Below are 12,990 nucleotides of genomic sequence, written 5' to 3' on the forward strand. Positions count from 1 at the left end.
TTAAGCATCATGCAAATGTGACACATCAGAGAGTAGTAAGGAAAGCTGATTGAGCAAAAGACGGGCTCCAATCCTTTATTCAGCCCATCAATTATCCAATAAGATGAATTTGATAAGATTACTACATTTTTTACACAAAATAGTCTCAATCTTTATCAGATAAACTAAAAACCATTGTGTCCATATTTAATTAAATAATTGCAAATGTATATGCAGAGATGGTCTTCTACAAAACAGTAATGTCAATCAAATCTGTTATGCAGATGAGTGAGGACCCAACAGCGATTCAACAGAAACAGAGTCTTTTAATGTCCAAACAGGGAAAACATAAATCCTCAATCTTTACAGGAGATGTCCAAACAGGGAAAACATAAATCCTCTATCTTTGCAGGAGAGTCCTCCTTCTAGTAGTAGAGGAGAATTGCAGGGCTAGCGGCAACCGACTGCAGGTCCCTCTGGGTAGGCGCGGGCCGTAGAGGACAGAGACACCTGCTCACACGCAGCATCTGATGAAGAGGCAGATTACGACAGGACGGGACAAGGGCAAAGCAAACAAGAATCCGACAAGGACAGAAGCAGAAACAGAGAGAGAAATAGAGACTTAATCAGATGGCAAAAGAGGGGACAGGTGTGAGAGAGTAAACGAGGTCGTTAGGAGAATGAGGAACAGCTGGGAGCAGGAACGGAACGATAGAGAGAGAGAGAGAGTAACCTAATACGACCAGCAGGGGGAAACGAAGAGAAGGGAAAGCACAGGGACAAGACATAACATGACAAAATCATGAATTTCTCCAAGTGACTGACTCAGACACTAATATCAAAAATAAGAAGTTGTCCAAGAACCAAAAGGATTCAGCGGAGATAGTGTGTTCTAACGTAGAGAAACCAACCAATCAGAAACTGCGGTGGACTCTCCTCCGAAAAAGAAATTGGATGCAGCAATAGAGGAGAGAGAGATGAAGGGAGAACCGTGGAGGAGGAACCTAAAATAAAAGGTAAAAACAAAAAATGCAAAGAGGACAAGCAGACAGTAGAGGACAGGTAACATGAGTCCATACCTCTAAAAAATAAATAAAATGGAACAAGATTGATGAGGACTTGCCTAAGATTGTTGGAGAGGCAAATAGGTCAGGCATTTAGGAGCTTGTGGTCAGAGCTCCAATGTTCACTTCATCTCAGACACATGAAACCACCATATGAAACACAGTATATTTGAATCTGACATTATTGCAAAACCATGAAAAAAGGATGCTTTGTTTCCTGTCAACAATCTACTTCATAGTGGAATGGATATTAGAAAGAATTTTGTGTGCATCAACTGGTGTTTATATACCGCTTCTTGTACGGTGGTCCTGTATTGTTAATATTCTCAACGTGGATGTTTTAAACAATGCTACATCAGATAAAAGGTTGCTAGATATGAGCATAGTAGTGTCCATGTTTATTTGGAATAAACAAATGGTGTAGCTATTTTCTCAGATCCATTTGACCTCAGTACTACCCTCTGGTGACAGTATTCAACATTGCAACAGCCCCACGTCCATATTGTACAGTAGCAACCCCGCTTCCATTCAACCTCCTAGGCTCAATAGTGTACTGAAGATCCACTGCATTCATATGGGAAATGACTTAATATCTATTGCAGACTAATTGGAAAACTGTTACATTTTCTGACATCTTAGCAAGTCAGGGAATTTCCTTGAACTTGTAACCAGTCAATGTGGCTCGATCTACTTATTTTTTAAGAATCAATCAGTGACTGGAGGGTATGGCAAGTCTTCAGAGATATGCTCACCCTAAAACAAGAGAGGAATGAAAGACAATCGTATTTCTGTTTCCCACAGCTATGGAGCTTTCCATATTGAGTAGCACACAGTAATGTTACCATCATGACACGTAAACATACATTCCCCTTTTGAGTCAGACGTGTGAATCTGTACAGTGAAATGTCTGTGAAGTAACCTCATCGCCAGGCTCAATTGCTACAGTGACAGAGAGCCGGCTGGGTGGAGATTATCTGTGAGTAATTAATGCAGACCAGAGTCAACCCAGAAGTACTTATACAGATCCTATTGGGGATAACAACAGTAGTCGCACTTGTAGAAATAAAGCGTATCGAATCACGCTTCAGACCAGCTTGAACAAAAAAGGGAATCCCAAAAAGCCTTCCTCATCCCAGGACACTTCAACAGGTAAATAAATACATTTAAATAAACTGAAAAATAAAGAAAAGGCACTTATGAAGGCGTCCAATCATGAAACATAAGCCTGTTTGCTTTAAATGAAACAGATCAATGCAGACAGAGAGCTATTTTTCTTTATTTTCCTGATAGTCACCTGTTGCAAAGTCCCGGAGTAAGGAATGCTTTTTAACAGTAGTCGCACATGTATTTCAGACACCGTTGGTTATGGTTTAATTTGTATCTGAAGGATGCCAGAAGAGCTGCATTACTCTACAGTGGTCTTAAAAAATTAAAAAATGTCTTCACCAAAAGGTGAGTCTTAGCATTTCTTACTCTCTTATAGTGCATTTCTACCAATTCAGCTCATTCTCACTGCCAGACGTAGCAATAAAACGGTTTTACTTAAATTGCCATGTTTTTAAATGTTCAAATTGATGGATGCTTAAAGCAAGCCAGTTATGGCAGCTATTTATTCCAGATTATTTGAATGTTTTACCAATTCTGTGTTGGAGAACATTGATGCCAAATTAATTGTAAATTAAGGTTTAATCAAGTACCTCTCTGTGTAAAAACGAATTAATAATCTCCCTCTCCCACGAAATAAGAGGAAAAGAAAGAACATATGCCATATATTGAAGTAAAGGCAAGGTGCACCCAGTCAACCTGGTCCTGCCACAGAATGTGTTAAATATCCACCACTTATTGTTCAATTATTTGACTCCTTCGAATAATAGCATACTGTCAGATTCACTAATGAAGCATATTCAAATGTAGCTATCATGCACTCCTATCTTTGCTATTCCTAGTGGAGGAGGGCCCTGCTCCCCACTCTCAAAACTTTGGAGGAGTGGCATTGTGTTTGGGGGTTCTTTGTGTCCTGTTGGTGTCAACCATTTTACCTCTCTGTGTCTACTGTGAGTATGTGCATCATAAAGACATAATAATATGGAATTTGGAGAGGTGCAGGTTGAGTAAACATGTCCTTCTCTCCACAGTCAGCACTGCCCTCTCAGAGCACAACACAAATTTGGTGAGGGAACTGGAGCAGCTAACAGATGAGCATATATCCCTACTGGCAGCCAATCAGGACCTAATGAATCTCTACTGCAAGCTGAGTGTAGCCAATCACATTTTGCAGAGCGATTACATCAAAGTGTCTACTGAAAACCAGCAATTGAAGGCAGAGAGGATGAACTTGTCAAGAGACCGGGATGGGCTCAACTGGACTCTTGGGGTCATATTTCAGTTGAAGAATTTCCCAGTTGATAACTACTGTCCATATGAAGATGCCAACACCAAAGGTAAAGTTTCCATCCTTGTTAATATTTCCTCATTCATTTGAATTGTTTCATATGCTGATGGTCTAGAATGTGTCACAGTGATACTTTGTTACTTTAAATGTCAAAAACACTATGTAGCTGGTCGTAGTGGTCCTCTGTTGCCCAGTTGATAGAGCATGGCAATGCCAGGATAGTGGGTTTGATTCCCAGGACCACTCGTAGAACAAATGTATGCACGCATGACTAAGTCGCTTTGGACAAAAGCATCTGCTAAATGGTATATATTAATATTATTATATTACTTTGCATGTTTCATGTTGCACAGATAGAGCATGCAAACCTTGTCAAGTTGGCTGGGTGCTGTTCCAATCCAGTTGTTACCTGTTTCTGCACATTAAAGTCCCCTTCGGTCACCTTTGGAGGACCTGGCAAGGAAGCAGACAGCACTGCAAAAACAACAATGCCGATTTGGTTGACATAGGCAGTCAAGAGGAACAGGTAGGACACTACTACAGGTACATGCTATAAGGGACATTCACACAGTCTTTAAAGGGTTGCTCAAGCAATACAAATGTACAAGAAGTAGGAATAGGAACCATATTCAAATGTGATATATAGCTACTGAATGTTCATGGAAACACTGCTACAACGGTGCTCCTTGTTATACGGTATGAAAGTGGTACTTCCTCTTGTCTCGTTTTGTAGGCTAAGAATGGGCTTCAAATAAGACTTTTCTAACTTTTGGCAATGTGTCGTACTTCTTGAGCATCAAATATTTTGATAAAAGGAATCGGCTATGAGCTAATCAACATGAATATGAATAGAATTGTGTATATATATATATGTAATACACTGAGTGTACAAAACATTAGGAACACCTTCCAAATATTAAGTTGCACCCCATTTTGCCCTCAGAACAGCCTTTGTCAGGGCGTGGACTCTACAAGGTGTTCGAAAGCGTTCAACAGGAATTCTGGCCCCATGTGGACAATGCTTCCCACAGTTGTGTCAAGTTGGCTGGATATCCTTGGGGTGGTGGACTATTTTTGATAAACACAGGAAACTGTTGAGTATTAAAAGAAACAGCAGCCTTGCAGTTCTTGACACACTCAAACGGGTACACCTGGCACCTACCACCATACCCCATTCAAAGGCACTTCAGAAAATCTTGCCCATTCACCCTCTGAATGGCACACACGGTCCATGTCTCTAGGCCTAAAATCCTTCTTTAACCTGTCTTACTCACCTTCATCTACAATGATTAAAGTGGATTTAACAAGTGACATCAATAAGGGATCATAGCTTTTCACCTGGTCAGTCTGTCATGGAAAGAGCACGTGTTCCTAATGTGCACTCAGTGTATTTAATTATGTAAACTTGAAGCCCATTCAAAAATGTAGGGGACTGACAACAGGAAGTACTTTCATACTGTATTATCTTTCATTTGCACCAGATAAGATACATTTATTCATAACGTTTAGACACGGTCACACTGCCTCACAAAACTGTGGATTACTGTTAAATGTATCCTATAATTATTTTTATCTACTTGTGGTTTCCTTAATTTCGTATTCAGGAATTCATTCTCAACAACACTCAAGCCTACTATGATGAAGATCATGGGTACTGGATCGGCCTGACTGACATAGCAGAAGACGGTCAATGGCTTTGGGTTGATGGACGTAATCAGAATCTGACTGATGGGTAAGGACATTCCAAAGAAGCATGTTGCCTGAAACAATTCTTCACTAAGGGCTGGATTCAATTGGTATCGCAGAAGATTCGCAAAATGTTAAATCAATGTTCCCACGTTTGCAGACTGCATTCATGGTCAACGCTGCATGCCGGCCCAATTGGAAACCATTACCTTTAAATCTTAACGTGGCTCTTCCACGATACAGATTGAATCCAGCCTTAAATCATTCTTTTTGGGGGTTATGTTTTTTCATTCATTGTAGGATTTCTTTTCACAGGTTTTGGAAGATTCAACCTGTATGGGGTCGCGATTGTGCTTTAACTAACCCAAACAATGAACCTTTGGCTAATTGGAATGCTGCATCATGTGGCCAGAGAAACCGATGGATCTGTGAGAGTAAAGCATTAATATGGTCAGGATAAATTGAGCCACGTTCACAGTCAAAAAAGCTATTGTATAGCAGTGTATAACAATTTTCAAATAGAACACTTGTGTAGGGCTTTCATAGGTTCCGTTTTTTTATATTTATAAAACAACATTTTTTTTTTAAGCGATGCAATACTTCTAAATCAGCAGCTTTAATTGTCACTTCATGTAAATGTACCTCAGAGTAGTATGGAAAGTTAATTGAGCAAAGAAAATGCATTACCGTGCTCATATGTAGCAACCTCATATCTATGTTGATATCACATTGTTTAAAACAGCCATGTTGAGAATATTAATACAAGACCACTAGACAAGTATAAAAACACCAGTTGACGCTGAAATACACTGCTCAAAAAAATAAAGGGAACACTTAAACAACACAATGTAACCCCAAGTCAATCACACTTCTGTGAAATCAAACTGTCCACTTAAGAAGCAACACTGATTGACAATAAATTTCACATGATGTTGTGCAAATTGGAATAGACAACAGGTGGAAATTATAGGCAATTAGCAAGACACCCCCAATAAAGGAGTGGTTCTGCAGGTGATAACCACAGACCACTTCTCAGTTCCTATGCTTCCTGGCTGATGTTTTGGTCACTTGTGTCCACGGAGTCTACAACCCACACAAGTGGCTCAGGTAGTGCAGCTCATCCAGGATGACACATCAATGCGAGCTGTGGCAAGAAGGTGTGCGGTGTCTGTCAGCGTAGTGTCCAGAGCATGGAGGCGCTACCAGGAGACAGGCCAGTGCATCAGGAGACGTGGAGGCGGCCAACAACCCAGCAGCAGGACCGCTACCTCCACCTTTGTGCAAGGAGGATCAGGAGGAGCACTGCCAGAGCCCTGCAAAATGACCTCCAGCAGGCCACAAATGTGCATGTATCTGCTCAAACGGTCAGAAACAGACTCCATGAGGGTGGTATGAGGGCCCGACGTCCACAGGTGGGGGTTGCGCTTACAGCCCAACACCGTGCAGGACGTTTGGCATTTGCCAGAGAACACCAAGATAGGCAAATTCACCACTTGCGCCCTGTGCTCTTCACAGATGAAAGCAGGTTCACACTTAACACGTGACAGTCTGGAGACGCCGTGGAGAACGTTCTGCTGCCTGCAACATCCTCCAGCATGACCATTTTGGCGGTGGGTCAGTCATGGTGTGGCATATCTTTGGGGGGCCGCACAGCCCTCCATGTGCTCGCCAGAGGTAGCCTGACTGCCATTAGGTACCGAGATGAGATCCTCAGACCCCTTGTGAGACCATATGCTGGTGCGGTTGGCCCTGGGTTCCTCCTAATGCAAGACAATGCTAGACCTCATGTGGCTGGAGTGTGTCAGCAGTTCCTGCAAGAGGAAGGCATTGATGCTATGGACTGGCCCGCCCGTTCCCCAAACCTGAATCCAATTGAGCACATCATGTCTCGCTCCATCCACCAACGCCACGTTGCACCACAGACTGTCCAGGACTTGCCGGATGCTTTAGTCCAGGTCTGGGAGATCCCTCAGGGGACCATCCGCCACCTCATCAGGAGCATGCCAGGCGTTGTAGGGAGGTCATACAGGCACATGGAGGCCACACACAATACTGAGCCCCATTTTGACTTGTTTTAAGGACATTACATCAAAGTTGGATCCGCCTGTAGTGTGGTTTTCCACTTTAATTTTGAGTGCGACTCCAAATCCAGACCTCCATGGGTTGATACATTTGATTTCCATTGATAATTTGTGTGTGATTTTGTTGTCAGCACATTCAACTATGTAAAGAAAAAAGTATTTAATAAGAATATTTCATTCATTCAGATCTAGGATGTGTTATTTTAGTGTTCCCTTTATTTTTTGAGCAGTGTATATATTTTCTTATACAGTCTGTAGCTGAATTTTTCCATACAAATAAATATGTTGACAAGAAACAAAACATCCTTTATGCATGGTGTTGCAATAATGGCCATTGAGCGTTAATTAGAAATATACTTAATTGCATTAGATGGTTTCATGTGTCTTTGAGACGTATTAGAGCGCTGACCCAAATCCCTGACCCGTTTCCTCTCCAACTAGTCCTCATCAATCTGGTTCCTGTTGTTTAGCTTTCTTCTATTTTTTAGAGGTATGGAGTCCGATACATCATGCAACCTGTCCTCTACTGTCTGCTTGTCCTCCTTGCATTTTTTCTTTTTACCTTTTATTTTAGGTTCCTCCTACACCGTTCTCACTTCCTCTATTGCTCCATCCCGTTTCTTTTTCTCTTTTGGAGAGGAGTCCACCAGGTTCCGATTGGTTGGTTTCTCTATCAGAGTGTTCCATCTCCCCAGCCACCATAGTTCTTGGAGGACTTCTTCTTGGTAGTAGTGTCTGAGTCAGTCTGTTGCTGAGTGGCACCTTCTCCCTCTGAAGCCTCTTCACAGCCGCCTCCGGCTTAACTCCCTATAGAAATGACAGCAGTTTCACACCTCTCCATTTAGATGACAGCTCTCGCCCTCTTCCAACACCTTCCACTGTTTTGAAAGTTTCCTCTTGGTTGGCTGAGCGTTGTCTGTTGTATTATCTTCCACAGAAGATAATAGTTCTTCCTCTACAGGAACCACTGCCACCTCTCCAGTGTTCTCCTTTGAACTTCCCTTTATTTCCATGTTGGTACTTCTGGAGACGACAGCAGAATCAGCATTCTCTTCAGCCACATTCTCACGGGTGTCCTCAGTGACTCTTTCCCCCCCGGGTCTCATCCTTCAGTTCATCCTCGGGGATCTGGGCAGCTGGTTGGGTAACGGTGGTGATGCTATCTGGTGTTGCACCCGCTAGTTGGTTTTTCTTGCCATACTTTGCCATGAACTCTTGCTCCTGCTGCTCCAGTCTGGCTAGCTTGGCACTCATGGTAAGGCCGTATCTGGCTCCTCTGTGGCGAACAGGAATAGGGACAAACAATGTTTAGCTTCCTTATTAAAACATGCAAGACCAGGTTCAAGCCCTTCACTAACAGCATGCACCAAGATAGAATACACATTCATGTGATTTGTTTATGGTTTATTACAAACTTATTGGTGACAAGCAAAATACTTACTTGTGAGCGGTGCGTCCTCCACAAGCCTTCACCAGGTCAGCGTCAAAGGGAAATAACATTTATTATTTAAACCTGTGAGTACATAAAACCACTGTCGTTAATCTTCACATTGATATGAAAGCGAATAACATTCAAACTGATATCAATCCCTGTATGGTGGTGGATGGTATTGGGCAGTGAGGTTCTTACTTGGTGGTGCTGGAGAGTTCCAGTCTCTGGTCTTCATCGTCAGAGCTGCTGCTGTCATCTGTACTGGAAGACTTCTACTCTGGCTGCTCCAGTCCTGCCAGGAGGGTGGCAGACTAGGAGGAAGAGAAACACAACCGTTCCAGTCCATATCATTAGCCTAAGTGCAGTATATTTCTGTACTATCAAGAGAGCTCATTGGCACAGATATGAAAGTGTGTTCCAGTTAGATTTGTTTATCTGTACCTTCACAAAGCATCCATAAAATTTATCTTCCCAACATGGCTTTCGTTGGCTGCTGGTTGGAAATCATTCCTTCCTCCTCAACCAACTTCTTCACCTGCACACCATTCTACAACAGAAAGGTGGAGATGTAGCCTAGGCCCAATGTAAGTGTGTGTGTGTGTGTGTGTGTGTGTGGTAGTGGTAAAATACTCTTTCATTTAACACACCCCTTCTGAGGACTTACCTCTCCAAATTCCACTTCCAGTCTAGAAGATATCCCACCCCTCCCTTGCCACATTCACTATGATAGCATCACATACCATTCTTCTGCCGACCAAGCCCTTTACCTGTGAACAGTGAGGGGTCTTCTATTAGTGGTAGACTATGAACATTAGACCTAGTTACCATTCATAACACAGAATTAGATACAACTGGCAACTACTACTAGTAGGGACAGCAAACATTCCGTCTACTGCACAGACAGAGGCTCTAGTCTAGAACGCCCGGTGTAATTGTTTGAGAGCATTTTTTTTAACACTAAATCATTAAATTAGTGAGAAATAGATGTCATTGTTGCAATAGTTTGACACAATCATCTTAAATTGACATGTTTCATTATTTTGCCATATTGAATATTGCGCTCATTTCCCTAATGTGGACATTTTGTTAATACCTTGCATTTTCAACCCATAATAAACTCGGCAAAAAAAAGAAAAGTCCTCTAACTGTCAACTGCATTCATTTTGAGTAAATCTAACATGTGTAAATATTTGTATGAACATAACAAGATTCAACAACTGAGACAAACTGAACAAGTTCCACAGAAATTTAATAATGTGTCCCTGAACAGGAGGGGGTTAAAATCAAAAGTAACAGTCAGTATCTGGTGTGGCCACCAGCTGCATTAAGTACTGCAGTGAATCTCCTCCTCGTGGACTGCACCAGATTTGCCAGGTCTTGCTGTGAGATGTTACCCCACTCTTCCACCAAGTCACCTGCAAGTTCCCGGACATTTCTGGGGGGGGGGTCTAGCCCTCACCCTCCCATCCGGTCCAACAGGTCCCAGACGTGCACAATGGGATTGAGATCCGGGCTCTTCGCTGGCCATGGCAGAACACTAACATTCCTGTCTTGCAGGAAATCACGCACAGAACGAGCAGTATGGCTGGTGGCATTGTCATGCTGGAGGGTCATGTCAGGATGAGCCTGCAGGAAGGGTACCACATGAGGGAGGATGACATCTTTCCCTTTAACGCACAGCATTGATATTGCCTACAATGACGACAAGCTCAGTCCAATGATGCTGTGACACACTGCCCCAGACCATGAAAGACCCTCCACCTCCAAATTGATCCCGCTCCAGAGTACAGGGCTCGGTGTAACGCTCATTCCTTTGACGATAAATGTGAATCCGATCACCACCCCCGAAGAGACAAAACCACGACTCGTCAGTGAAGAGCAATTTTCGCCAGTCCTGTCTGGTCCAGCAACGGTGAGTTTGCGCCCATAGGCGACGTTGTTGCCAGTGATGTCTGGTGAGGACCTGCCTTACAACAGGCCTACAAGCCCTCAGTCCAGCCTCTCTCAGCCTATTGTGGACAGTCTGAGCACTGATAGAGGGATTGTGCGTTCCTGGTGTAACTCGGGCAGTTGTTGTTGCCATCCTGTACCTGTCCCGCAGGTGTGATGTTCGGATGTACCGATCCTGTGCAGGTGTTGTTACACGTGGTCTGCCACTGCGAGGACGATCAGCTGTCCGTCCTGTCTCCCTGTAGCGCGGTCTTAGGCTTCTCACAGTACGGACATTGCAATTTATTGCCCTGCCCACATCTGTAGTCCTCATGCCTCCTTGCAGCATGCCTAAGGCACGTTCATGCAGATGAGCAGGGACCCTGGGCATCTTTCTTTTGGTGTTTTTCCCAGTCAGTAGAAAGGACTCTTTAGTGTCCTAAGTTTTCATAACTGTGACCTTAATTGCCTACCGTCTGTAAGCTGTTTGGGTCTTAATTAATGACCGTTCCAAAGGTGCATGTTCATTAATTTTTTATGGTTCAATGAACAAGCATGGGAAACCATATTTAAACCCTTTCCAATGAAGATCTGTGGATTTTTACAAATTATCTTTGAAAGACAGGATCCTTAAAAAGGGACTTCTCTTTTTTTGCTGAGTTTATTTAGTGGAATTACATATCCTTTTACCTCAGTTTGGTGATGTTAGTATAAAAGAATATAGTCATCACGATGACATAAGATTGATTACTTAAAACAGATCAATATATTTGGTTTTGTACTCACGTTTTGTACACGCATGCTGGGATGCGCAGAACGCCGCCGTTAATGAAATGGCACGAAAAATTTGGGTCAGTCTCTCTATAATAAAGTTTCTAGCCACACCAATGGATTTGACAATCAAACTATCACTTAAATATCAGCCACCCGTCGTCACTGTTGATATCCTATGGGTCGTGATAACCCAAATGTGATTTGTTTAAGTTAACAGAAAGTGGTTTGTTCCCTTTTTTGTGATGCAGCGTCGGGAAATCAACGTCCGACATTCCAAAATATAGATATCAGCCTTCTACAAGTTCTCATCTAACCAACCATATACAGGTTATTCCAAGATTCTGTGTGGCCTTTAAATAGTGTTAGTTTAAACAGCGCTACACTTCAAACGTTTGCCCCCTGTTCAACACTTGTTTACCCCCTGTTCAACAATTGTAGCTAGCAGTCTCCTACAAAATTGTCCTCAGTGATGTACACATTATTCCATGTGGTTTTCGATATGAGTGATTGACAAATGTGTTGGGTTTCTTTTTCTGTTTAGGCAACCCTCAAATCAAAATGCATCACCCCAATGTAGCCCACTGTCTTCTACAGGTGATGTAAAAATATCTCCAGTGTTTTTAGTTTCAACAGGGCGTACCCGATGTCCCCCCCTAATCGATATCAGTGATTTATTGCCACCAGTCAAAACAGGGTTTTTGGTGCATAAAAAAATACAAGTAATATGATTACTAATGGTTGCACATGTATGATAGTACATTTTATGTTTAGGTTTTCAAGATACACGGTTTCTGCATATTGGGTATTGATTTGGACATGTTAAAACTATTTTGACATTGGGCTATTTATCCAAATGGCTTGTGGAAAGGAAGCAGTGCCAGCATCATTTAACACAAGTAATATAAATTTAACTTTCAACATTAAATTACAATGGTATTGCTGAATGAGTCCAAAAACGTGCTGTGATGGATTTATTTTGATGATATACCATAAAATCACCAATATCGCCCTGCCTACTAATGTAATTTACAAGCAAGTTCAAGCTGACATATGTATAACGTTACACTTGACATATTATCATTGCTACTGTTATTTTCACTGTTGTTTTTATTTCTTTATTTACCTATTGTTCACCTAATACCTTTTTTTTTACTTAGAAATTGCACTGTAAGTAAGCATTTCACTGTAAGGTTGTATTCGGCGCACGTGACAAATAAACTTTGATTTGAGAAACTCCTGCCCGTAATCGATGTTCATTAGCTAACAGATTGTCTATCATTAATTGACTATACTGTTACTAAATACATTTCTGAAAATCTAACATTAACGTTACCTTGTTCCCAGCCACGACGCAGTAGTTGTTACGGAGTCTAGTTGATAGGTATTCGACTAGCCGGACTGTTCCCCGGACTCCATGTGTAGGGATTTGTACAATGCACAAACAAGGCTATTGAACCTGACATTGGTGTCTGTCTTTATTCCTTTATCCAACATATCATACTGAAACAGTAGTTGTTGCTCTGCAAACTTCAGTCCACGGCTCTTTCCCTTAAAAGTTTCTGCCATTTACTTCCAAAGAAATGAACATGTTAGCTATATTACACTGCATTTGGCAGGTCTTCAGTCTCAGGTGTCAACATTTATGTATTAATT

At 42.1% G+C, this 12,990-nt stretch overlaps 1 protein-coding gene and 1 pseudogene across 1 annotated transcript in view; one reads left to right on the top strand and one right to left on the bottom strand.

Moving 5' to 3' along the window:
• LOC115141078 (uncharacterized) overlaps window positions 1-7,503 on the top strand; it is a 15,460-nt gene extending 7,957 nt beyond the window's left edge. The window contains exons 8-12 of the mRNA XM_065027200.1: window positions 2,958-3,097; window positions 3,179-3,484; window positions 3,789-3,961; window positions 5,040-5,167; window positions 5,437-7,503. Of these exons, the coding sequence (XP_064883272.1) occupies window positions 2,958-3,097; window positions 3,179-3,484; window positions 3,789-3,961; window positions 5,040-5,167; window positions 5,437-5,581 (892 nt within the window). The 3' untranslated portion in view covers window positions 5,582-7,503. The remainder of the gene's footprint in view (window positions 1-2,957; window positions 3,098-3,178; window positions 3,485-3,788; window positions 3,962-5,039; window positions 5,168-5,436) is intronic.
• On the bottom strand, window positions 7,399-12,698 carry LOC115141080 (G patch domain-containing protein 4-like; annotated as a pseudogene).
• Between the last annotated feature and the right edge of the window lie 292 nt (window positions 12,699-12,990).

This window comes from Oncorhynchus nerka, linkage group LG14 (assembly GCF_034236695.1).
Source record: "Oncorhynchus nerka isolate Pitt River linkage group LG14, Oner_Uvic_2.0, whole genome shotgun sequence".
Taxonomy (NCBI): domain Eukaryota; kingdom Metazoa; phylum Chordata; class Actinopteri; order Salmoniformes; family Salmonidae; genus Oncorhynchus; species Oncorhynchus nerka.